Source organism: Lissotriton vulgaris, chromosome 6 (genome assembly GCF_964263255.1).
Source record: "Lissotriton vulgaris chromosome 6, aLisVul1.2, whole genome shotgun sequence".
NCBI classification, from domain to species: Eukaryota; Metazoa; Chordata; class Amphibia; order Caudata; family Salamandridae; genus Lissotriton; species Lissotriton vulgaris.
Window position 1 is genome coordinate 1,280,898,930 of NC_141694.1, and position 27,362 is coordinate 1,280,926,291.

At 42.7% G+C, this 27,362-nt stretch overlaps 1 protein-coding gene across 1 annotated transcript in view; it reads right to left on the minus strand.

Annotated features, from left to right (window-relative positions):
- Nucleotides 1–27,362, minus strand: part of LOC147708779 (uncharacterized) — a 566,421-nt gene that overhangs the window by 264,669 nt on the left and 274,390 nt on the right. The window contains exon 6 of the mRNA XM_086927407.1: nucleotides 24,531–24,613. Coding sequence (XP_086783533.1) covers nucleotides 24,531–24,613 — 83 coding nt within the window. The remainder of the gene's footprint in view (nucleotides 1–24,530; nucleotides 24,614–27,362) is intronic.

Here is a 27,362-nt window from a genome sequence, read left to right on the forward strand (position 1 = left end):
TTCTTTAGCTCACTCCGCCACCCCAGTTCAGACATGGCCATATGCAGATCAGTCTGACCCTGTACCTCAGAGGAACAGTCCACCCCAAACTACCAAAGCATGTCTTCTCTGGAACGGAAACAAGCATCCTGGTTTTGCTGTGCTCTGTAGATGTCCCAGATAGATACCTCAGCAAAGAGGACGGTAGAGGAACAGACTGCCCTGGTGGAGTGAGCAAGGACCTTCCCTGGAGGGGTTTCCCAGCCAATTGAGGACAGTACTAGATAGATCTGGAAATCCAACGTGCAATGCCTTGTTTAGATAGGAGAAAACCCTTACGAGAAGCACTATACGCCACAAAGAGCTGAGGTGACATTCTAAAGTGTTTAGTTCTTTGGAGATAGAGTTTCAAACAACGCTGAATGTCCAGTGAATGAAGTAATCTCTCAGCCAGAGCTGTAGGCAGAGAGAAAAAAGTCTTAAGAACCAGAGGTTCATTCAGGTGAAAGTCCGAAGGCATCTTAGGGATGAACTTGGGGTTAGTACGAAGTACTACTCTGTCATTTTTGAATTGAAGAAAAGGCTCCTGGATAGTGAGTGCCTGCAATTCGTCAACCTTTCTCGAGATGTTAGCGCCAGAAGAAGAGCCACCTTAGGAAATAGGAATTTTAACTCCGACTTATGGAAAGGTTCGAAGGCATGCATCATGAGATGAGCCAAGACCATGTTAAGGTGCCTTAGTGGTGGAGGAGGCATGATCGGAGGGAAGACTCTAAAAAGCCCTTTCATAAACTGTTTAATTATTCTCGCTGACCATAGAGAAGGGCCCAAAAATATTCTTCTGCAATGAGAAATGGCTTCGAGATTAACTTTAATAGATGCGTGAGCTAAGCCAGCCTTGGCCAATGAAAGGATGTAAGGAAGAATCTCATGAGCCGAAAAGAGAAAGGGTGATATCCTGATTCGTGGCACCAGAGACAGAACCTTTTCCACTTCATTCGATATGTCTTGTTCCTACTCTGAGCACCAGCCTGAGAAAGAATGTCTTTAAACTCAGAGGACAGATTTAGGTCAAGAAACTTCCTGTGTTCAGGAACAATGCTGACAACTGAATAGATCTGGGATCCGGAGGCAGCACTTGGCCCTGGGGCATCGTGAGTAATGATGGGAATCGGTTGTTCCACCGACAGAAGAAGAAGCTCTGTGTACCAATACTAGCGAGGCCAAGACGGTGCTATGAGGATCATCTTACAGAGCAACGCCTTCATCTTCATGAGAAGCTTTGGGAGAAGAGGAATGAGGGGAAAAGTGTAAACAAAGGCGTCTGACCATGCCATCGAAAACGCATCCCAGGATCCCGGTTGATGATGCCAGCTTGCGAAGTACCAGCATTTCCAGTGTCGCAAAAAGATCCATGGATAGCTTGCCACATAGCCACAAGATGCTGTCTAGTGTGTGCTGATCCAGCTCCCACTTTGGCAGACCGACTTTAGCCTGCTGAGAGTATCTGCAGTCTCGTTGAGGTTTTCTGGAAGATGTTCGGCTTTCAGCAAAACCCCATGTTGGATCGCCCATTCCCAGATAGTTTGAGCCTCTGAGGACAACAGACGGGATCTTGTGCCTCCCCGTTTGTTGACATAATGCATAGCCGTTGTATTGTCTGTCCTGATAAGAACCGATGAGTTTCTGATCCTCTGGAGAAATGAGTGCAGGGCCAGGTAAATCGCTCTTAGCTCCAGCAAACTGATGTGCAGAAGACGATGATGTTGTTGCCAACTGCCACTTATTTGAAGGTCTTGTAAGACCGCTCCCCAACCCTCTAGAGATGCATCTGTTGTAATTATCTGAGGAGCTGGCGGGGCCAGAAAAGAGAGACCTTGTGAAATGTTTGCCTGGTGAGTTCACCATGAAGTGGCTTGCCTTATTGGTGAAGTTACCGTGACTATGTCCTCAAAAGATCCTTCTACTTGACACCACTGTAAGTCCAGTTGCTCCGGAAGAGGTCGCATCTGCAGCCTGCAGTGGGGTATAAGAGGAATATAGGACGACATGGATCCCAGAAGGGATTTGTAGAGGTGAACTGAAAGTGACTTTCTTTTTAGAAGTAGTCGAACCATTGACACTAGCTTGGCCCGTCATTCTAGTGATGGAAATGCTCTGTTCAGAGACGTGTCCAATATGGCTCCCAGAAAAACTGCGTTCTTGTCCCTGTTGAGGGTAAGACCTAGATTCTTGAACAGTTTTGTGCAGGCTGTCACAAAATCCATGGCGGTCGCTTTGGAGGGAGCTTTTATCAGCCAGTCGTCTAGGTAGGGAAATACCTGGTGTTGCTTTCTCTTGAGGAAGGGCGCTACTGGAGCCAAACATTTTGTAAAGATCCTTGGTGCCAATCTGAGGCTGAAAGGGAGAACTTTTAATTGACAGTGGCTTCTGGCTACCATAAAGCGAAGGAACTTCCTGTGTGATGGATGAATGGGAACATGGAAATAAGCGTCCTCTAGGTCTAAAGTGGCCATGAAATCTCCCGAATTTAGAAGTAAAAGTATGTCCTTTAAGGAGACCATTGTAAATGACTGCTTGATGAGATAGGCGTGAGCGCCCTCAGATCTAGGATAGGATGTCACTTCTAGATAGTCTTTCGAACCAGAAAGAACCGGGAGTAGAACCCCTTTCCTTTCTGGGTTAACTGGACTGGTTCTATTGCCCCCTTTTGTAACATTACTTGGACTTCCAGGCACAGGAGACGTAGATGGTTTGTCATGTGCCTGCAAGGAGGGGTAAGGGCAGAAAGTTGAACAAATTCCAATGTATGGCCTAAATGAACTATGTTGAGCACCCATTGATCCGTTGTTATCTTTTTCCAATTTTGTAAGCACACAGAAATCCTTCCCCCTACAGGTGTCTGGTGCCGGGAAGGAACAATAGCCAGAGCCGGCAAGCCGCTATTGATGTCTTGAAGGATCCTTCCCCTGATGTCCTGCTCTCCCTCTGGGCGCCGACTTAGAATAGGCTGCATATTGATCTTGGCGCTGATTATACTTAATGCGATAAGACTGTGCGGCAGGCGTATAGGAGGAGTACCTATATTGTTAGTACCTTCCTCTGTACGAGGGAAGCCCTCTTCCCCGGGCTCCTTGAAAGGGAACCTTACGGTATTGGAGCGTCCCCAACGACTTCGCTGTGTCCATGTCCTTTTTTATATCTTGGAGAGCTTCATCCACATGCTTTCCAAAGAGAGCTTCCCCATCAAATCGAAGATCCAGTATTTTGTTCTGGACTTCTGGTCTGAACGAGGTGCTCTAAGCCAACTCTGACGGCGTAGGACCGCTGCTACAGCCAGAGATGGAAAAGCTGTTGTAGCGATGTCTATTACACAAACTATGAACCCCGAGGAAGCTCTCTCTCCTTCCTGGAGGATCTTCCTGGCCTCAGACTTACTTTCCTCTGGAAGTTGGTTGATGTAAGGGGAAAAATCACACCACATCTGCCAGCCGTAGCGGCCCAAACTACCTAACGCGTTAGCTGCCCTGACCATTAAACTCAACATCGAAGAGAATCTTTTGCCCGTGTTGTCCAGGCATCAGCCTTCCTTGTCCGGAGGCGTAGTAAGAGGGGCTGCTGGATTCTTTGACTTCCGCTGCGCTACCTGCGATATTACTGAGTCTGGTTTCGGATGACTCACCAGGCAAGTCAAGCTATCTTCTGGGGCCTTATATTTTTCTTCAAACGTGGAAGGACAGGAATCACCGTTTTCATGACCTTAAGACCCTCATCCCATAAATACTTGACAATGGGAATGGCCCACCCGTCTTCTTGTTTTTTTTTTTTTGGTTCTCATTTGCCTTGACCCCACTTGACGAGAGAAAAAAAGAAAAGAAAGAATAACCTCCATCTTTCATATCTTGTCCTGGTGTTCTTGTTACTTACTACCATCAACCAGAGACATTTAATTACTCAAAGGGGGATCATGGGAAAGAGATTTATACTCCATCTAGGTTTTCACATAACCTGCCGGACAAAATGCCGGGAAGACCCTTTTTGGAAGTCCGAGGAGCATTAAAGGCATAATCATAGGACCCAGGGAAAAAAAAAACGGACTCCTACCTCCATGACTTTAATAAATCCCTAAATGCCAATTTATTCTTATTACAGGATCAGGCGAAATCAACCTTAGACACTTCATACAGCGAGGTCAGCCATTCTGAATGAGTCGGTGCTGTTGATTCTACCCAATACTTGCATATTTGCCTCCTTGCCAGAAGTATTGCGTAAAAGAGTCGAGATTTTGCAGGGCCCATAATTTTGTCATCAAGGCCAAAAATAATTAGCTGTGAGCTAATAGTCAAGGGGACTCTCAGGATAGATTCCATAGATGTTATAACTTTGTCCCAGAACTCACTTAGAAGGGGGCAGTCCTTAAACATGTGTATATCAGATGCCTCTGGGAATCCGCATTTATTACATACTTTGCCGGGCTGAAATTTCGATAGTTTAAGCGGGGAGAGGTACACTCTATGGGCTGTAAAGATATGATTGGGCCTGAGCCAAGCAGGTTTGACTATTCTATAGAGAGTATTAAATGAATCCATCCACAACAAATCACACTGTATATTCATCTGTGCTACCCATAAGTCATCGGCAAGTTTAAATTCGCCATCTGCTTCCTCCGCAATAGTCCAGTACCACATTGACACTTCCCTTTTCCCTCCAGGCGTTGCCACGAGTCGGTCTTCTAAATAACTGTCCTTCCCAAGCGGCACTTTACTTTTTACCTGTGACTGGATCCAGCTATTCAGTTGAAGATATTTAAACTTGGACAGGCCAGGCCCGCTGCCTCGCGAAGAACTTCCCAAGAAAGCAGAACGGCCCCCTCCAACAGGTCTCCCCACGTCAAAAATCCAGAGTCTCTCAGAGGCGTGCTCAGACTATCTCGAAGGAATGCAGGAGTCCCCGGGAATCCCATAGTGGTGGCCTTTTTGAAAAATAGCCCAGCCCAACTCTTCTTCTAATTACTGAGCAACTTCTGGCTATTGACTGAAGAGTCTTCAATTTAATTTAAAAAAAACATTTTTGGTCTCCAAACTTAAACGTAAAGCCAATTTCTGACAAGTCAGACCCCCTTAGCATAGCCCGGAACATCTCACCCACCATTGTGCTAGTAGGCATCTTCAGCAACATTCGTGAATGAGACAGCTGAAATGCCCATGCATAATATTGCAGATCGGGCATTGTTAAACCCCCTTTCTCCCTCTTCCGCCTAAGCTTCTTCCAAGCTAGCCTGGTGGCTCTATGTTTCCATATGAATGAATTTAGTTCACTTTGACATTTCGTAAATGTTTTGTGTCAAAAGCCAGTGGGATGGAATTAAAGAGAAATGTCAAATTAGGGAGGATGGACATTTTAACTAGGTTAATCCTTCCCAAGATTGTTAGGGGAAGGTGCACTCATGAGTTCAGCTGTTTTTGGCACTCTTTAAAGATGCGATTGAGGTTAAATTCCGGGATCTTCTCTACTTTCTGGGTTATTCTAATACCCAAATATCTCATGGTGGTAGCAATATCGTGATGTGAATTCTCCATATTCCACACCATCGGAAACAGAGTTTTTTTTTTATATGACTTTAAGGAGACCTTTAAGAAGACGGGGCCCACCCCGTCTTCTTAAATGTCTCCTTAAAGTCATATAAAAAAAAACTCTGTTTCCGATGTTGGCATTGGCAGATCAACTCTTTTGGACGCCCTTTCCAGTAGGTTGTGGAAACCACCTTTGTCCCCTGGTGGAGAATCCACAGGAACCGGTGAAAGAGAAGAAGGAGTGCGAATAACATAGTCATCCCATTCCCTGTGTGGATCTGGAAGATCTGTGTCCCCCTGATCGTCATCTGACGTATCCGGATGTTGGACAAAAGGTGGCATTGGTGGAGGTCCCGTTATTGTTTGTAACAGTGGTGGTTGCGCCTGAGGAGTGGAAGGGACTGAGTAGTGCCTTGGGGGAACTGACGTCTGTTCCGGAATCGAGGACGGCGTTGGAAACCTTCTCTTGTAGTCCAGCAGCATGAATTGCAAGTCCAAAATCAAAGAGGAAGGTGTACAGACCACCTCCTCTGGATATTCCCTATGGTATTCCTGGGGAGGATCATAGTAATGTTCCCCTTTGTAGCCTTCTTCAAAATTGTCCTCCTGGTACTTAACGTGCAATTCGGAAAGGCTATGGGCATAGCCGAAAGGTCCCTCCTCATCTGAATCCTCCTCTTTCAGGAGATGAGACGATAGTAGAGGAGTCACCTTGTTAGGTGAAGTGACTTCAGGAGTTACATGACGCTTCCTGTCTTTTTCTCTAGAAGTTTTCTCCCCCCATCAATGATGCTGTCGTCGTTACCGTCATCGCCGACGTCTTCACCCTCATCTTCATCGTCATTGCTGCCGACGTCGACAGCTTCGTCGTCGCCTCCGTCGTCGATGGTGCAGGAACCATATTTGTTGAGCCTAGTAGATCTCACAGCAGCAATCCCGTCATCGGAACTGCTGTAGGCTGAGGAGACTGACCTTTGTCACTCAGCATTGATGATGTCAATGATGGTTTCTTCGCCAATGATGTCTTTGATGGCTTCGTCAACTACGGTAATCTCTTTGACTGCTTTTCCTCAAGAGGACAAGAAGGTGGTTTCTTGAAAGTTTTCCTTCCAGAGGAGGAGAAGAAGGAGAAACAGAGATCGCCTTCTTTACTCCACCATCTCCTGTCATAAGTCCTTTCCTCTCCTTTTCACCTCGGTGAGGAGATTTAGTAGGACTAAGTCTGTCAGACCCATGGGAGGTGTTTTTAGAGGCTTTCTGAGGGTTTCTGAGGGCGCTCCTCTGAAGAATGAGTTCCGATCTCCCCCTTTTAGCAGATCTTCTAGATGACGAAGCAGATGAGGCCTCATCACTGTTGTCACTAGAAACAGGCTCTCTCCTGGATTTTAACTTCTGGAGCCAGGTAAGGAGACGTCCCTCATGATCCCTCAAGGTCTTAGTGGAAAAGGTACGACATACATTACAATCCTTGGCTCTGTGGTCAGGGTACATGCAGTAAATGCAGTCCTTATGAGGGTCATCCACATAAAGCCTCTTCTTAGAGCAGGTGGCAAAAGCTCTAAAAAGGCCTTTTTTTTCCTCGTCAGCCATAAGGAATTAAGAAACCCAAGTTGTAGAGTAATCTGGAAGATAAAATAGCTGAAAATATCTCGTAAGATTAATAGAATAAGGAATAACTGAGCAGAGCTCAGTGGGGACTCACTAGCACAAAGTGCAGTAGAAAATCTGAAGGTATGAGGTTCTCTCAGGAGGGTTTTAGAGGGTGAGCCTAACTGATTGATTGTGTGTTTTATTTGGTCTCTTTTACAAAAAGAGGTGAATATGTTACAAAACTGAAATGGGCCTAGGCCTAGTTTCTAGTTGGCAATAGCTTTGTATTGCTATTTTGATGTACCAGGGACTCCCATCTCGACAACAGGGAATGATTCAAGCATGTGAATCTATGAAAGTTCCAATACTGGAGTAACGTAGAGCTTATAATTTGAGACACCGTACTGGTGTATCCAGGATATCAATGCCAAGTTCACACTGCCATTCCATGTTGCCCTGGGCTTGATGACCAGAGCTGCGGTCTGCATGGTAGAGTACAAACTCATAATCGGGTGATTAGGAAAGGGTGATGTCAAGATACAGTCTAGCGACTGGAGTCTGGCGGACTCCAGAAGGAAGTTGGGATGTGCCTGTCTACATGACCCACGCAGTCTATAATATAATATAAGAAGACATCAAGGGGCATGCAAGTAGTGGCTGTGTGTATATCATGTAGTTCAACATTGGAGTCATCTGAGGAGAGATTAGACATTTGTGCCACTTTCAAATAAAGAATAGCATAGCCCTCAGCCTGCCTCCCTCATCAAAAACCATAAAAATCAACAGAAGAAATCTATAGAGGAGAAGCACCACGAACATCATGTTTGGAATTAGGACTGTTTCCACAAGATAAAGGATGGCTGTCAAACATAGCTGGACCAGGTACTAAGAAGACAGATCTGTATAGACGCGTCCCAACAACAAAATAAGGTAACATCACTACCTTAAAGACACAGAGGAAAATAGGGGCTGATTCCTAAAGACATTAAGTAAAGCTAAAATGTCTACTCTGTGATCAAATGTAGACGTAATTTCAGCCTAAAGAAGCAGATGAGCTCAGGAATCCTTTTTGTGAGGAGTGGGTACACTAAATGACCTTGCAAGTCATGATTTTTCAGTGCACCTTCTGTAATCCTTAAGGCGCAACACCAACATTTTTCTTCATATAAAAAGTAATGACTAAGGTACTATTTAGTGATTGTTTTTGTCTATCAGAAAGTTTGAAAACATGAAATTCCTCACCATGTGAATATTTCCCGGGCATCAGACTGGATCCAGAAACTGGATGGCACTGTGCAGCTCCACACCAACGTTGTTCCACTCTAGAAGAGACGAGCATGGTTGCATATGAGAGCCACCCATTCAGGATGACTGTAGTTCCTTTCTTAGGCTGTCGGCACCCTCAGAGGCTATAGGCAGATTGGCATGACCAGTGTGCTGAGCCCTAGATTGGGACCTTTTTAGATTGAAAAAGAGCTCAGTTTACAGAACAATGAGACAGGAAGGTTAATAAAGAACCTGCTGTTAGATAAAGTGTCCACAAGAAAAAGTGTTACAGATGTTAAGTAACTTCTTCTTCTGATGGATTCTTCAATCTGCAGATTGCTCACCATCGGCCCCGATGTAGGTAGCCCAATACCAGTCGGTAACGGCCGAAATTACCGAATTTCGCTCATTACCGACAGGCAATAGGCATTTGAGATGTTGGGGCCAAATCTAAGGATTCGGTAATTTACAGAATCGGTAATTTAAGGAATCGGTAAATTACTGAATTCTTAAATTCCGATTCGGTAAATTACTGAATCCTTAATGTAGGGAGCACTCAAGTGAGTGTATTTTACATGTAAGGATTAGTTATTTACCAACTACAAGTTGGTGGTAAATATCGAAAACCTGTGGAAAAGCAAATGTGTGCCTTTCCAAAAGTGCCATGTGGCGCATGTGCACCCATGCACTATACAGGGGTGCAACAGGGTGTCATTGTGAGACCCTGCCACTCTTGTAAGTCTTCCCCCTATTACCGATTCAGTATTTACCGAATCGGTAATTCTCATTCATTCCTATGGGCCTCCAGGCCCATAGGAATCAATAGGGAATACCGAATCGGTAAATACCGAATCGGTATTTATCGAATTTTACCGATTCGGTAAAATTTACCGAATTATTAGCTACATACTATTTACCGATTCTAAAATACCGAATCGGTAAAATTTGGTATTTTAGAATCGGTAACTAGTATTTACCTACATATGGCCCCTTATGAATAGATACCATAGCTGTATCCGTCCAGGCAAAATGCCCCTCTCGACAGACCTAACTGTTAAGACAGCAGTGGTTCGTGAACGTATATACCAACACCCACGCAACTGACAAATGACCACAATATGTACTCCACATGCCAGCTTCAGCAGAGCACCCTTAGCTCTGGCGGATTGAGCCCCTAAGCACTCTGGAGGCTGCTTCTTCACCAGAGTTTAATGCAGAGAACAATCCATCAGGAGATGGTACGCTTTTGCAATGCCTTGCCCTGCTTTACCCCTGAGAAACCCTCGAAGAGCTGATCGTCCTCCTGATATTATTTGTGCGATCAATATAAAAGCATAGTGTACTCTTGAGATCCAAACAATTTCGTCTTTCTTCCGCCATAAAGTGATGAGGTGAGGGCAAAAAATGCCAAAGCGGGGACAGCCTGTCTGACATAAAATGGAGTGACCACTTTATAAGAAAGAAGAAGCTCAGATCCTCAACACCAACTTATCTAGAAAGAATGTTGTATAAGGTGAGCTGATCAAAAAGCCTGCAACACACAGACACACCCAGACAATGGCAATGTGAAAGGCTGTTTTCACTGTCAAAAGCCTAATCGACAACTGTGCAGCGGTACAAAAGGGGTGCACATCAAAAAATGTGAGAACTAAGTTCAAATCCCACTGTGGCATTACAAAGGATGTTGGTGGAGATAAATGTTGCACACCAATCAAAAATCTTAAATAAAGAAGGAAGAATCGGCAACAGCAAAATGCTGACAGAGCAAATAAATAACCTTTAACAGTGGCTAAAGCAAGTGTGTAGTATCCTACCTGTAATTGAATGTCTCTCTGGCATTCTTCTTCAGAGTTCCATGTTGCTTATTTATGCCTCCCTTGTGTGTGTTCATTCTTAGAATGTTTAGAATTAAAATATTCATTACTATTGGGATGCTTGAAACTGTTGGAGCCTCTGTATCATGCCAACAAATAAACCTACAGAACTTACCTTGGCTCTAGAGTCCTTACTACAAATTGTTGGCGACAAGGATTACTGCACGACTTCCAAGGATTGCTCCTGGTATTGCGCTTTGCTGCTGTCTTTGCTATGAAGCACCGCTGCTATTCTGTCCACTGTTCCAAGCCACTGGTACTTTCCAGCCTTTGGGAAACCTTCAGAAGGCTCGAGGTCAGACGTCTCTATTTTTCTGTTTGCGCATTTTGTGAGGTTTTGCTGATCGGCATTGCATGAGTGACTTCATCTTGTCTCGTGGCCACACCGCACACAAGGCTGTTTTGCACTACACCTTTCGTCATGCCTGATTCCTACGCTTTGCCTGACCTGTGCGCATGAGGTCAGCTGACATTTGCTTGTCCTGTCTGCGGCGCCTGGACTTTGAGTCCCAGGTTCTTCTCTATTGTGACAACACGTTTCTCTGGCAACATCTTTGGCATCGGCTGTTTAGTCTACTACAGCAGATCACTGTGATCTGCCCACCTTACGCATTATTTACATATATTTTTTATTGTAGACAACGAATATCGTGACCAACTTTGACTCTCAGTTGCTCAGTCTGCCACAGCGGATCACGGTGATTCGCACACCATATGTAAGTGGTAATATTATTTTTCCTTCAAATTAAGACTGCGAACCACGGTGATTCGCACACCTTGTGACCTTGGCCATTATTATAACTTATGACTGTGGAATACAGTGATTCCTTTACCGTTTTGGTATTATGTGCTGTGTGTTTTCACCAAATGCATATAATATTCAACAGTGATCTATAAACCTTGTTTTTTCGCCGATGTGCATGGCTTCATCTGTTTTTCATCAACATTTATTTTTACCTGCTTCGCCGGCACGCACAGCTTTTATGAATCCTTTTAGTTAAATTTGTCATTCCATTCTCATTCCTAATGCATGGCTCACTACCTCAAGTGGTCTTTAATAACAGTATATTACTCACTACGTGTTTTCTTACATGCATGATTGTCCTCCTACGCTAGTAACACCTAATATTTACTCTGTTCCGTGTATTCAAACATTTTTTTTATTTTACAAAATTGCACATCTTTTTGACAAATGTAAACTTCTGGTTGTTTACTACTTATTTTTTTACAATGCTAGCTGTTTCTCCCCCACCATCATTTCTAGATAATCCTAGTGAACCGCCTGTACGTTGGGAGATATGGTTTGATGCTTTTTAGACTTATTTGGGTGCAATCGGAGCATTCGAGTTCTGCGCTGAAAGGAAGAAGTGTTTCCTGCTACACTCTCTTGGTTTTGAGGGTAGATCAATATTCATACATCTTCCTGATATTTTGAGAACTGATGGTGACAATATTGATGAATACCAAGAGAGTATTATCAAACTAAAAATCAGGTTCGACAAACAACCTAGTCTCATGGTGCTTCGCCACAAATTTTTTAAGAGAAAACAAAATGATGGGGAGGATCCTGATGCCTACATTCCTGTCTTAAGAAGGTTAGCAGCTGTATGTTGGTATGAAGGATTCACAGATCAACTAATTTGCAATCAATTTGTTTGTCGGTGTAAAGACAAACAAATTAGATAAAAAGTTGTTATCTATGGGCAACCCATCTCTCGAGGAAACTATTCAGGTTGCCAAGAGAATAGAAACATATATTATTTCTTTAAAAGAACTTGAGGATAAATTATTAGAACCTGTCAGTGTCATTTCTGTCAGCAAGCCTAAACAAAAGAATGTACGTGCAGAGAAAGGTGTTTCTAACACATTTAAACCTAGTACTTCTTCTAACAACAATGTTTGTATGTGGTGTGGTAATCCACAACATCTCAAGGGTGGGCGGTGTTCTGGATCTAATATCACATGCAATTACTGCAAGAAGGCTGGACACTTTGCAAAAGTATGTCTCAGACTAAAAAAATCAGGGAAATCTATTGTTTGTACACTCGATTCTGAAGTAGACTCTGAGTCTGAGATTGTTTCAGTTCTTATTGACAACCCAGTGTGTAGTCAGAGTAACCATAATACATCTGTGTCTTGTTAGTTGTCTAAGTGTGTTGATCCAGTTGCTGAAGTTGTAGTTGGTGGTAAGACTTTGAGATTGTTAATTGATTCTGAATCCAGGATCACCATGATCACACAGCAACTTTTTGAAGAAACTTGGAATGACAACATTTTAGAACATCATGATCGTTGTCCAGTTTCCTATGAAGGACGCCCGATTGATTTACTCAGTTTTTTTTTAAGATGAAATGGAGTTTAAGGGAAAGATTATAAGGTGGAATGTTTATGTAGCAGTCAAGGGAATAAATATACTTGGATGGTTTTACCTAGCTCCTTTCAGAATTATCCTAAGACCGGGGACTTATGAACAAATCTCTATTGCCAGTTGTACTGACAATAGCCAAAAGTAGAAGGAAAACTTTCCTTCTGTTTTCGGAGATAAGTTGGGTAAGATCCTTGGTTTTAAACATAAAATCATTGTTAAAGAGCATGCTATCATCATAAAACATAAACTTAGGGGTGTACCATTCAGTGTCAGAGATGATTTGGACAAGGAACTTAAGGGCCTTTCGCAAGAATGGTATTATTAAACGCACAAAATCTTCTTTATGATTGTCCCCTTTAATAGTAGCTCGTAAGAGGTGTGGCCAGCTTAGAGTATGTGTGGATTTAGGGTCATTGAATAAGGAGATCTGGGTTGATTCCCATCCCTTACCAAAGATCAATGACATGTTTTCATGCATCAAGGGAGCTAAGTTTTTCTCCAAATTAGATTTAGCCTGCGCTTACCATCAGATACAACTTCATCCAGAGTCTCACCACATTACTGCTTTTATTTCACCCCTTGGAACATTCCAATACCGGCGAATGCCATTTGGATTGGCATCCACTGCCTCAGTCTTCCAGAGAGTGATGTAAGAACTTTTGAAGAGTATTGATGAAGTCCTAGTTTTCAGGACGATGTCTTGATTTTTGCTAAAGATGCTTGTTCACATGACATTATTTTACACTGAGTCCTCAAAAGGTTTGAGGAAAAGGGAGTTTGTTAACATTGGAAAAATGCACGTTTTTTGGTTCTGAACTCGGATATTTAAGTCATTTATTAACACAGGATGGAGTTAAGCCTAGACAAGGTTTGGTGGAGGCCATAGTCAACACTTCCGCTCTTATTGATAAGATTGGTGTCAAGTCCCTTCTTGGGTTATGTGAGTACTATTCACGTTTTGTTCCTGATTTTGTCGCTATAGTTATGCCCATCAGTAATCTACTTAAGAAGGGAGTCAATTTCATGTGGTCAGATGAGAGTGCATCAGCTTTTGATCTCATTAAATCATTGCTAGATGTTACCTAGTTGCATTACCATTAATGCAAGCAAAGTTGGTCTTGGAGTTACCCTTACACAAAAACATCATGGTGGTGAAGACACTGTGGGCTTTGCATCAAGAGTTTTAAGAGATGCTGAAGTACATTATTCAGTTATCGAAAAGGAACTTTTAGCATGTTTGTGGGCGATTGAAAAATTCCGCCCGTATATTTGGGGAAGACGCTTCATGGTACTTACTGATCACAAGCTGCGAGTTTCTATTCTTAGTGCTGGTGTCAATAAATGTTGTACCCCTAGGACTTTAAGGATGGTTTCTAGACTATTACAATATCAATTTGACGTATCTGATATTTCAGGAGGAAAGAATGTAAGAGCTGATTTCCTATCTCGTTTTCCTCAAAAGAGAGATGAAAGTGAAGAACTTGTGTTCAGTGAATTGTGTGAAGAAGATTGTGATGATTGTTTTGTGGCTGTTTTAGATTTACCTACTTCAACTGTAGGTTCAGAAAAGGAATTGAGAGCTGCTTTAAAAGATGATGTGCTACTTCAACAAGTTTTTGAATTTGTACACAGTGGTTGGCCCAGAGAGAAAGTCTTATCTCCCCTTCTTAAGCCTTATTGTAAGGTTAAGGATGAGTTGTCTATTGAGGATGGTTTATTGGTAAGATGTGATAAACGTGTTCCACCTCATTCTGCGAGGCAAGAAATTATCAGAAATGCTCATATGGGGCATTTGGGAGCAACTCTCACTAAGCATCGCATTCGCAATAGCTATTGGTGGCCAAGGATGGATGGTGAAATTAAGGAATTGGTTGCAAATTGCTGTGTATGTTGTGCTGCTGATAAGGGATTAAAGACGGTGTCTCCTCCTTTACAGCCTATTGTTTGTCCTTTTGGTCCTTGGATAAAAGTGGGTATTGATGTCATGGGTCCATTTGATAGGTTGTCGGGTGGACACAGGTTTATCCTTGTACTCATGAACTATGCTTCCAGGTGGCCCGAAAACAAACTTGTTAATGAGGCCAATGCATCTTCCATTATTTCTTTCCTAAATGAAACATTTTTGAGGGAGTGTTTTCCTGAAACTCTTGTATCAGACAATGGGACTCAATTTGTATGCGAGCAGTTTGAAATGTTTCTTGCCTCTTTTGGGATTAGACATGCCAAATGTTCTTTATACCACCCTCACACCAATGGCCTCGTTGAGAGGATGAATAAGATGGTGGGAGAATGCATCAAGTGGGCAAAGTCCGGAAACCATGACATTGTTAAATCCTTACACAGTATGTTGTGTTCTACAGAATCACACCCCGTTGTTCTACTAAGATCTCTCCCTTTAAATTACTTAGGGGACGTAAGTCCAACACGTGTATCAGACCTGGTTGGATGAATAAATGGCTTAAATCAGAGTCTGATTTAAGCACACTCATGGAGATTGTGAGATCAAATATGTCTGATTCTCAGAGTAAACTTAAAACTTGGTTTGATCAAAAGAAAGGTGCCAAGACTGTTCCATTGGTTGTTGGAGATATTGCCCATATCAAGTCTTCTGTCCATGTTAAAAAAAGGTGATAGCAAGTTAAGCAAGCCTGTCAAAGTTGTGAGCATTTGCAATAATGCTGTTCAAGTTTCGGGGGGACATTGCTGGAATCTTGCTAAAATTGTTAAAGTGCGGACCAGTATCAAAGTTTCTACAGACAAGAATTTTGTGAACAACAGTTCTTGTTCTGATTCTGTTCTGATTGGTATTAGGAAGAGTTCAAGGGTATGGGTCATTCCCAAGAGGTTTCGGGAGTGATTATCTTGTTAGCTGAATTCTTCCTTTTTTTTTGTTTTTATATACGAAGGTGGTGGGTGTGGAGTATCCTACCTGTAAGTGAATGTCTCTCTGGCATTCTTCTTCAGAGTACCATGTTGCTTAGTTATGCCTCCCTTGTGTGTGTTCATTCTTAGAATGTTTAGAATTGAGATATTCATTACTGTTGAGATGCTTGAAACTGGTGGAGCCTCTATCTCATGCTCCACAATCGTGTAGCCAACAAATAAACTTACAGAACTTACCTTGGCTCCAGAGGCCTTACTACAAAGGCCTTGCGAGTAAAGTTCAAAACAGTCAACAAAACTTTATACAACTTGCCTTGTAGTGGGTACGTTTGTCAGGGTCCACACCAAGCCACAAATGGATTCCATTGAGGCGTACATTTGTTGAGGGAGATGACATCAACCACATCAGGATAAAGGAGGTCAATGCCACTGCTCAATCTATAAAATGTGGAGATGCAAATTGTGCAGACCCTGATGCAGTGCCCTGCTGCTGTGACAGAAGACTAAAAAGTGACAGTTGGTTGGAGGGCACATGTTCATGCCCAGGAGTTCTGGGTACCATACTCTCCTGGCCAGATCAGATTCTACTAGAAAGCCATGGGCCCAGTCGTTCTGATCTTCTTCAGAACTCGGGGCAGGAGAACAGCGGCGAGAATGCACACAAGATTCCCGAATTTCACTGTAGATGGAATGCATCTCCAAGAAAGAGGCGTCTTGAAGTTTTCAAAGAGCAAAAGTGCTGACATTGCACATTCTTGACTGTGGCAAAAAGATCAAGCCTGGCTTTGCACTAGAAATGGAAGACAAACTGTGCCACCTCTGGGTGCAACTGCCATTTGTGATCTGCTAGGCTTTGATGGCTGAGTTTGCCTGCCTTGTTATTTAGCGATCCCGCAAGACGGTTCAACACCAGAGAAATTTCCTGGCGGTCCAGCCACTACAGAGGCTTACAGCCTCTTGGCTCAGAACCCTAGACTTCACCCCACCCTACTTGCTGCAGTACCACACGGCAGTGGTGTTGTCCGTGAGCACCTGCACCAGCCTTCCTCTGATGGTGGACAGGAAGGCCTTCATATCTAACCAAATCATCATCAAGTCAAATACATGGATGTGGAGTTGGATCTCCACCAGACACCAGAGGCCACTGATCTCCACTTCTCACAGATGGCTTTCCCATCCCAGTAGACCTGAAAATCCCAAAATCTAGGGAACAAGAATCTAGCCTTTAAAAGACGGATTTCACAAAACTCACTGGAGTTGGGAAAACAATGTCAGAAAGAAAAAGCTTTCTTTCTTGAATCCCCCCACTCACCAGGGTTTTCCCACGGTGACATGCTTCATCATAGGGGCCATCTCAGTCCTCTACGGGCTGAGGCGTGCTACGACTTGCGGAATTACGTAGGAGCACTAGAGTGATGGACTATGTGTAGTGCAGACAGTGGAGTGGGGTGGAGTGGGCTAGAAGTGAGTTAAAAATACCTAGCTAGTGGGTGACATAGATTTATTCTTGCTCCTAGTCGGTATGGTCTAAAAACGGGGTAGAACGCTAGGAGTCCTAATTATAATGGGTTAGGTGTACCTAGCATTTTTTAGTCAACATGTTTCGAGCCTTCCCCAAGCTCTTCATCAGGGCTACACAGGGACCAGTCCTGTGTTCGCCACTCCTAATTGTTCTCAAATGAGGTGAAAAATATATTAAATAAATAAATAAATACGCTGCAACAGTAAAGCATGCGTTAGTATATGCGTCTGGGTAATTTCACGTAATATATTAAAGAGGCCCTAACTTTGCCCCATGGTCTCGGAGAGTTGTTGGTATCTCGTGAATTTAGTCAAAGATACAGGCAGAATCACCTAAGCAGGAACTTCTGGACCGCATCCCAGTAGACATGCATCCACGATCACCGTGAACTTTGGGTGGGATAAGGAGATGGGTCTGCCATTGACCCAATCATGGTCCTGTAGTCACTACTGCAGATCTTTTGCAGTCTCCTCCTAAATCTTGATACAATCTGACCGATTTCCGTTGATGTTGTTTTCACTGGGACTTGAGGACGGGGCAGAAAGACCCAAGGAACATGTTGTGGCCCTAATTTCCTTAAACTGTTCAGAATCTGCCTTGACGCCAAAAGCTCAAGAGCCATTGAATGGCAAGTCCATTAGAGATGCCTGGACATCCCCAGAGAAGCCCATGAACCTCATTCTGGTGTGGCACTGAAGTGCCACACTAGTACTTATTACTCAACCCATGCAGTCGGTCGTGCTATAACTAGCCTGGATTACAAACTCTGCGTTGTCGTTTTCAGCCAGGATAGTTTGGTTCAGGGATGCCCTGAGGTTGTCTGGAACTGCAAGCAACACTTGAGTCACTGTGCTCCATAAAACATGGACGTAGAGACCTAGAAGGCAGCTGGCATTCACTGACTGCAGAACAAGGCTAGTAGAGCAACAAATACATCTGTAAAAAGCCTCTGTTCTTTCAGATTCCCCATCAGGTAGTGTATGTCGATTTAAGGCGTTGGGATTACCTCACTGGTGGATGACTGCACCACCAAACATTCTCGCATAGAATGTTGTGTAAGAAGTGCAAAGTTGCCTGATGCTGGACAGTGATGCAAAGTGATCTGTCTATTAACCCCATAACATCTGAGGCTTTATCACCCCAGTGCTGGGCACTTTTTGGGCTATTTGGGGGAATTTGCGCTTAGGCCTCCAAACATTTATTTCCACATAAGGTATCCATGCCAAATGTACTCCCTTTTTTCCAACATCATGGGGATTCTAAAGGTAACCAGAGTTTATGGATTCCCATGGAGGGGACTGAGAAAAATGGCAAAAATATCACAAAATGTTGAGTTTTTGTGAAAAATAGGAAAAAAGTTCTCTGCAAAAAAGTGTCCGGTCTTATTCTTAATAATGGCATCAACAAAAGGTTTGTTGTGCTAAATCACAATCTTTCCAGCTTTCAGGAACAGGCAGAGCTGTACGGAAAGGACAATTTTTGGTACCACAGTTATGGCATTTTTCTAAAAGATAGTTAATTTTTCAGAATTTTTGTATTTTTAACCTACTTGCAGTTTGTGGGGAAAACCAGTGTGAAACTCATGGGTGATCCCAGAAAGCTATAGATTTCTGAAAAGTAGACAACATTTAGAATTCCAAATGCAAAAAATGGAAGGTGCACTCAATGAGACTGGACGCACCAAGTTGTATCCAGTTTACAATACCTTCTCTGAATAAATGAAGGTTATATGCCTTTGAAAACTCGGAGGCTGCTATTGTGCGATCCACAAGGTGGGTCTGTATAGATCCCAATCTCAAAACTGAACCAATTCGCCCTGACGAAGTTCCACAAGGTTAATGGAACGAAACGCGTTGGCTGTGCCTGTATTTGAAAAAAACTGCTAATAAAGAAGAAGATAAACAATACACTTTCTTTCCTTTGGACTCTCATTGAGTGCACCTTCCATTTTTTGCATTTGGATCTTTGACCTAAACACCTATTGGTAGCAGGTGTAGGAAGAAGTTTTGCACCACCCTAAACTTAGAAACACGGAACTTGTAGTGCTTGACCCGGTCTGCTGCCTTGACCCTTTCTGGTATTTTGCTGTTAACATTCAGAATTCCGTAAAGAGTTATTTCTGTAGCTCCCTCAAGCTTTCCCCAAAGAAACTAGGGCCTAATTTAGATTTCCGCAGAGGGGTTACTCTGTCACAACAGTGACAGATATCCCGTCCACCCAAATATCAATTCTACAGGATATAATGGGATTTATATTTCGGTGGATGGGATATCATTCATCGTTGTGACAGAGTAACCCATCCTCCGAGATCTAAATCAGGCCCAAATAAAAAATACAAATAACGAGTAGGAAAAAACAGCCATTTGTGATGATTTAATCTGTAACTTCAGGTCATAATGGCCGATTTACGAAAGCAATATACCATTTCATCCGGTAGGTGCTTCTGGTTGTGGGGATATATAGGATTTTTAGGTTGTCCAAGAACCTGAGGAACCTGAGGTACCCAGAACCAACAACTAAGCTGCACCTTACAATTGTTTTTCATTACATACCTAGTATAAAGCAATTCCTATGGTAAAATATAAAGAGTGAAATATTGATATGAAGGAAACCTGTGTATTTCTGAAACGTACACCAGATGCTGACTTAAGGAGCAGTAGGTATTTGTACATTTCTGAATTTGTGGGTACCCATACTAGCATGTGATTCAGAGGGCACTTTTCCAAATGTGTTCTCTCATACACGCTGGCTTACATTGGCTTGTTTTAATTGCACTTTACCAGTAATTACTTGAGTGTATTCTTTGCATTTATCATTATTACCAAAGAAAAACATTCCTCGGGCTGCTCGGGAAGCCCAAGCTAAAAATTAAAAAAAAGAAATCCCTGTGGTTCAAAGCACCAGAGGGTCCTTTGTAGCCCTCCTCAGTTTCGACCAATGGCCTTCACACGCACAAGGGAGATAGAGGTGCGTCGGTCACTGGCCAACGCCCATACTAAATGGGGTAACTGGTGGTCCTGAACAAGGTTTTGTCCAAATGTTCAACAGGGTAAATGGCAACAGTGGTTCTGTAAGTACTTGAGCAGGCTGGAGAACCTCTGCCAAAACAATGCTCTTCACCTCCATGGTGGGAAGTTGTAGGTCCGATACTTCTGCCATTCTTCACATAACAATGGCAAGGGCCTTGCATCACAATTGGGAACAAAATCTTCCCCCATCAAAGCTATCATTGTCGGAATCAGTGCTGAAAAGATTGTGCAAAGTTAAGGCCTTGCAACGTTGTAAGGGAAAAGTATCAGAGTCAGAGGGATAGCCCACTGGCTGCGCTCAGGTAGGAACCAGGTGTGGTTTCAGTGGAGGTAAATACTGCTTTGAGTCACAAAGCACAATGGCTGAAAACCCTTCTCTAGCATTAGCATTCAGCTCCAACATCAATGCAAATGAACTGGTGTAGCGAGTGGCACGGGCTGATGCAGAACCTGATAAATGTTCAAGGGGCACAGACAGCTCCAAGGGAGTACCCACCGCTGAAGCCCAAATTGAGGCCCCTCGGACTCAAGAGTGGTATGAAGGGCCAATTCTTGCTTTGATTTCTTAAGCTTCATTTTGGTATTACCCAAAAACTTCAACCGCCAATATGACCTGCAGCAGGAGAAGGAACAGGACTTGCCTTTTGACTTCTACCAGTCAAAGTGTGGCGTCTTCCAATGTTTTTGCGACATACCACTTCACCTCATGGACCCATACAGCCGTGGGATTCATCTGACAGCAGTAGTCGCAACCCTTGGTAGAGGTGCTATGGCCCTGTGAGAGGGATGGGCGGAAAAAGAATCTCAGATGCTTAATGTGCGGATCAATTTTGGCATGGTTTTATTGAGGAGAGCATAAACAAGAATTGAAATAGCAAATTCAAGGGTCTTCTCTGTGGATTTTCCAGCTTCTTCTTCCTTTTAAGATAGAACTTCCACTGAGAGGACATCCCCAGGAGTCTCAGGAAGAAAAGGAGAAGGTAGCGGTAAGTACTACTGTTGAGCGGGTAAAGGTTTCTAGGGTAAAGCCCTTCACCATCCCCGGGAGTGTTGGGTACCAATGCAGCAAAGTGTGCAAAAATCCAAGATAGAAAAAAAACTCAAGAGTAGATAGTGTCCCGTCCTATGACAGCGGACAACCAGTCCCTTTTCTTTAGGGAGCAGGCATATGCACAAATAGGCTGTATCTTTCTACTGGAGTGGGCGAATGCAAAGTATCGTGAGGGATTCTCCCTTTTTAGTACTGGCCTTCTAATCTTTTAGGTTTATACGTCAGAAACAAAACATGTCATGCCATTGAGTTGCTGGGTGGGCGTGCTCAGGGATTCTCCAAATATTACATTGTGTATAGATCCACCCTTTAATATTAACAATGTAATAGTGGCCCTCAATTCTGTGACCAGAGGAAGCGCACCGGGGCCAGATGGGGTGCCAGCTGATGTTTTTCTTCACGATAAAATGCGGTGGGGTCAGTATGTCATGAAACTTGCAAATGCGGTGGCTCAGGGTGCTTTGGTACCGACGGCATGGAAAGGACAGTAATAATCCCCGTATATAAGAAGGGCGACAGAACGCCGCCTGGGAATTACAGACCAATCAGTTTGATTGATACTGTACAAAAGGTGATTGGGAAAATGACGTTGGGCAAAAAATCTCTTTCCAGGCTAGTTTTCGTAAACTAACTAGCACCATTGACCAGATCTTTAGTTTTAACCTACTCCGTTGGAAGACGGTTGTACTTGGTAAAGGCAGCATTAATGCTGCTTTCATCGATTTACATGCCGCTTTTGATTTAGTACCACGTCTCCAGCTATGGGATGTGTTAAACAAGTTGGGTATGCCACCAGAAATTCTAACTCTGGTGATGAGGCTGCACGAGTCGAATTATGCAAGAATCCAATGGGGACGGCATGGAAAAGTAACCACAGAATTTCCGGTAAAGCGTGGTGTGCGCCAAAGCTGTGCCATGGCCCCCACGCTCTTTTCAATATACATTAATGGTGTAGTAGAGCGCATGGCCTTGGAAAGCGTAGAATCACCAATTTTGGCTGGTGTAAAAACCCCAATTTTATTGTTTGAGGACGACACACACATTTTATCTAAAACTCCTAGTGGCCTACAGCGAGCTTTGAAGAGTTCTGTGTCGATCATGGGCTGGAAGTTAATGTAGCAAAAATGAAGCTCATGGCATTTAATCCGCATTTTAGTTTTAAAGGGAAGCTTTTTATGAATGGGCAATGTGTGGTAATGGTGACGGATTTTATTTATTTAGGCATCCATGTGGCAAAAGACAATAAATGGAGAAAACACATAGAAATGGCTGCCTTAAAACACCGCCAAAATGCAGGAGCAATAAACCTAGAGCATAAGAAATCACAGACAAAGCCGATAAAGCCAGCTCTCCGAGTGTATGAGGCAAAAGCCCTAAGCTCAGCACTCTACGGTGCCGAGATATGGGGCTATGAAAAAGTAACAGCATTAACGCTTGCCGAGGATACATTTCTGCGTAATCTTACTGGTCTTCCAAAGAGTACCCCGATGAAGCCATTGAGATATGATTTGGGCAGAAAGGCTATAGCAGATATGGCCAGATTGCGTCCTATTTTATATTGGCGCCGACTATGGGTAACCCCTGAGCTTGCTCATTATGCCCAAGGATTTTTGGATGTCATTAAAATTGATTAATTCCACAAGATAATGTGGTTAAAGGAACTCTCCAAGACTCTGGTGGGAATGGGTATGCGGGGGCTATGGGATAATCCAGAGGCAGCTTCATTCCCAACCAAAGACACTTTAAAAGAAAAGTATTGGGAATTGGTTGCACATCGCACCTGGAATAGTGTTGATCCCTCTACTATGGAAGGTCGCTTCCTGGAGGCTAAACCTACACCCAGTTTAGAGTTATATTGGGATGTCATTATAAAACCCAGGGACAGAAAGCTCTATTCTCAGCTCAGAGCAGGATCTTTACCTTTAAGAATGCTGACCGGCAGGTGGGGGAGAGGTAATAGCAACATTTGTCCGGCATGTTTAATTGAAAAGGAGACCATTGCCCATTTTCTTTTTGTCTGTCCTACTTATACAATCCCTAGACCAGTCTGGCTAAAAGCTATGTGCACTAACACTTTACCGGTTATATCAGTAGAAGTTGCCAAATATCTGGGGTGGGCTTGGGCCATTAGGAACATTTTTTTGCTGTGATTAATTGGTTTATCCTTGGTGCACATATGAAATTATGAATTATAAGTGTATTTAGGTGTTGAGAAAGTTAGAGATCCCACCGATGGGCCTTTTCCAGCATTAACTGTGATAATATGAAGTTGATGTCCGTCTTTTTAATTGTGCACCATTACCAATCGTCGCCTATTTTACTAAATTTTCGGTATAATGTTGTCAAAATGTTTTTTTATCCTCTTTCTACTTTTCTTTTAAAACTTTTATATGATGACAATTCATTTTTTAATTGTAACAGAAAGTGTTTTAGTCATTGTTGATGTTAATGTACTCATACTAATAATGGAATGTTCATTTTTTTTTATTTTGCTTTTATGAGTTTTTGCTCGAATAAAGCTAATTTGACTGAGTATGCGACTGTGCTCTCACATCCGGAGTGAAAAGATGATGGCATGGAGCCAAACGATGCCACCCACTGGTGCACAGGAGTACTACTAAAGTTTTCAGACCCAGTTTGAAGCCTGGAGAACGTTCAAAACGTGAGGAATCAGCGATTAGAAGCGTCCATGAGAAATTATTTCCATTTCAACTTTACTGAAATGTATGCATGATTACATTTTGAGGTCATAATTATGACCCAAAAACCTTCATTAGGGAAAGAAGGATGTTCCTCAATAATACATACATTTGATCTTGTTTGAGGCTCAATGAAGAGATGTAGCGGACTTTGAAAATGAACCTGGTAGGATTATGGGTAATGTCTTATTTTTGCTGTGTACTGAAGTGAATATGTCTCCCATTTACTTAGTTGCTGGAAAGGCACAGGTGCCCCATGACATATTTAATCACCATTATTATTTGCATGCACAATCATAGTTGACATTTGTACAGAACCGTAGTGAGGTTTCAGCTTACACAGCACGAGCAGCATGCATGTCAGTTTTGGCCAGCTGGCAGTATCAATCATATCAGATCACAATGCAATGCAGATGTCATAAGCTGTGTTTGTCCAACTGTCACACGCTCTACAAAGACAGAGCTATCATATAGGCCCATTCAGTTGAACAGGAAGCTGTCAGCTGAAAAGGCTAAATGATTCTATTGTACTTCATTTGTTTCCCACCAGGCAGTCTTGATTCGTTTTATTTGCACTGACTTCATTAAATTTCAATTCATTTTTCCGTGTTCAATGCAGGCACTGCTTGCTTGTCTGCATTTAAGGACTGATAAAGGCAACCTTAGGTCAGGGATATCGTGTGCTCTGTTCTTTACCTGAACTTCAGAGTCAGAAGACTGTAGCAATATGGTAAGCACCGGCAAAGCCCCCTCTTGGCACAGAATCTGCTGGACCCTTTCTGGAAAGCAAGAACAAAAAGACAAGTTGATGTAGTTAAACATTGAAAAGCACCCTGGGATACCGAAACACTATTTAAAGAGAAAAAGATCCTTTGTAGGTCTATCATGGCAGCATAGCTTTCTACCACACCTCATATAATCACAAATGAGTTTGGGTGTAAAGGCAGCACAGAGACAGGGGTTATGCTCCTCTTTGTTGAACTTTCTTATAGTATCGTTGTCTTATCAAGCCTTAGAAGGTGTCCAATGCTCATAATTGATAGGGTCATTGTTAACACAGAGACCTGTGTCAAATAAACTACAAAGGGGCTTAGCATGGTGTAACCATATGACAAATACGGTTGGAACGGGATTTATATTGTTTACATATCTGACAAATATTTATATGTATATAATATTTATTGTTTGGTTTATTACTAATTTAATAAAAAAAATACAGAGGGAAGCACTAACTAGACATTGCTCTATCAAGTGTTACTGTATGCTTTAAGGAGTTCTGTGAAATCTGCAATAAACACAATAGAAATGGTTTTCTCCGAGAGGTCTTCTTACACAGATCTCTGTTTCAGAAATAACTGCACAGGTCTGGCTTTCATTGTGCACATTTGTAATTTTAAGTGTGATGTCAAGTCAAGTCAAAAGATCTTTATTCGGAATAAAAAAACATCCATAAAAGTACAGACAAAATACATTTAAAACATTCAGTTCAGTAATGACATTTGAAAAATAAATCCGAGAACAATCAAGCACAATCAAATTCCGTTTGCAATTTCGCATCTAAACAAAATTTGTCCCTTCATAATCCAAAATGGGTTTTTAAGAGTACAATATTTTACAGCACTGTTTAAAAAACACTGTTTAAAAACACAGTTTTAACGACCATAGTTAAAAAGGATGGCTAGGACAATATCATAATTATATCTACATACACATGAAACTGTTACACAGAGATAAAACAAGCAGATAAAAATTCTCTAAAATACATAATAGAAAGTGCAGTGTGCGATGGTTATACCTCAGTATTAAGAGTGATTCTCAATCTGACAGCAGCTTTGAGAAAACAGCTCACCCTAAAAGTGACTTCATCTTATCCCATAATAGGAAAGACCGCAATGCTGATTTGAAATTAGTCAAACCATTTTTTCTGCAATAAGGCATTACATAATGTCCAGTGAGCTTTTTGTAGAAACTACAAAAGAACAAGAAATGCATAAGGTTTTGCTTCATGTCAGGGTTACATGGGCAATTTAAAGTTTCAAGGTGTTTATTGTATCCCAGCGGGAAGTTCAGTAAGTTAACTATACTCCCGTCTCGGAAACGAAACAGTAAACCCCTAACCCATCTGCCGAGATGCAGACGTAAATATCTGTATGGTGGGCCAGGTTTTTTAGTATGTGGTTCAGAATAAGCCAAATATTTTACAACAGTGCATTTAGTCAAGTTCTTTCTATCACGCTCTTCGCTGTACAAATCATACAATGCCCTTAGAGTGATGGTCTTGTGGGAGCGATTTATTAAGTTTGGTGATGTAAAGAGAGAGCCCAACCCCACACTTACAAGGCACTCTTTTACCGCTTTCAACCATGGTATATGGTGTCCCCTATCACATTTTAGGCAATCCAAAATAATTTCACGGGTCAGGGTAGCAGCCGTGTTGTTCCATATCTTTATCCAGAATAGTGCTGGTCGGGATCTCACGAAATCCTCTATGTATGGAATATTTAATTCATTGTGACATACATAGTTGGGGGAACAAATAACCCCCCCCAGCACCTTCCGGCAAAATCTATTTTCTTCTCTTTGGATATGGGAGCAGTTGGTATAGCCCCAGACTTCGGCGCCGTAAGTGCCGGTTGGCATACATTGGGTTTGATAGATCTTAACCAGGGGGGTTATTACATCAGCGTGGTTGGGTTGTCTCAGGGAGGTTACACAGTTAATGGCCTTACCCAACTTATTCCTGGCATAAGATACATGTGCATGCCACGTACCGCTGTTTGAAAATAGCAGCCCTAGGTAGGGGAAAGTGCTGGTGCTTTTTAAAACATTTGACCCTGAATTGATCTGGGGAATTTTGTGATTTTTAGGACCGCAACTCATGATCAGCGATTTTTTAAAATTAGTTGTCAGGCCTAAATCGGCCATAAAAAGGACAAAACCTGAAATTAAAATACGGAGTGCCTTTGGAGTGCGGCCCATCAGGACCGCATCGTCTGCATAAAGGAGGGTGGGTATAGGGACTCCATTTACATAAGGCACATCACTTGTTAGAGTGCTCAGAGAGCCACTTAGCTTGTTGATGTACAAAATAAACAGGAGGGGGGCCAGCACACACCCTTGTCTGACCCCCCTGCCAATGCTAATATCGTCAGAGACTTCACCCATTTGATTCACACGCACACATGCTTTAAGGTCGCGGTGTAAAAAAGCTAAAAAGTGTACCAGATGGTCGTCTAAGCCATATTCAAGAAGGGTAGACCAAAGGCGGGAGCGATTAACGAAATCAAAAGCCGAGCTCAAGTCCATGAAACCAAAATATAAAGGGGATTTCTTAGCAATGTTATATTTTGCCATGATCAGGTTCAAGTTCAAGCATTGTTCCACCGTTCCGACACTGCTACGGAACCCAAGCTGGCTAGGGTGTAGAATATTGTTCTCATCAGTCCAAGTTCTAATCCTTTTAAATATGATCCGTCCCAAAACTTTCAAGGTGTTATCAATTAAAGAAATTGGGCGGTAGCACCCAGG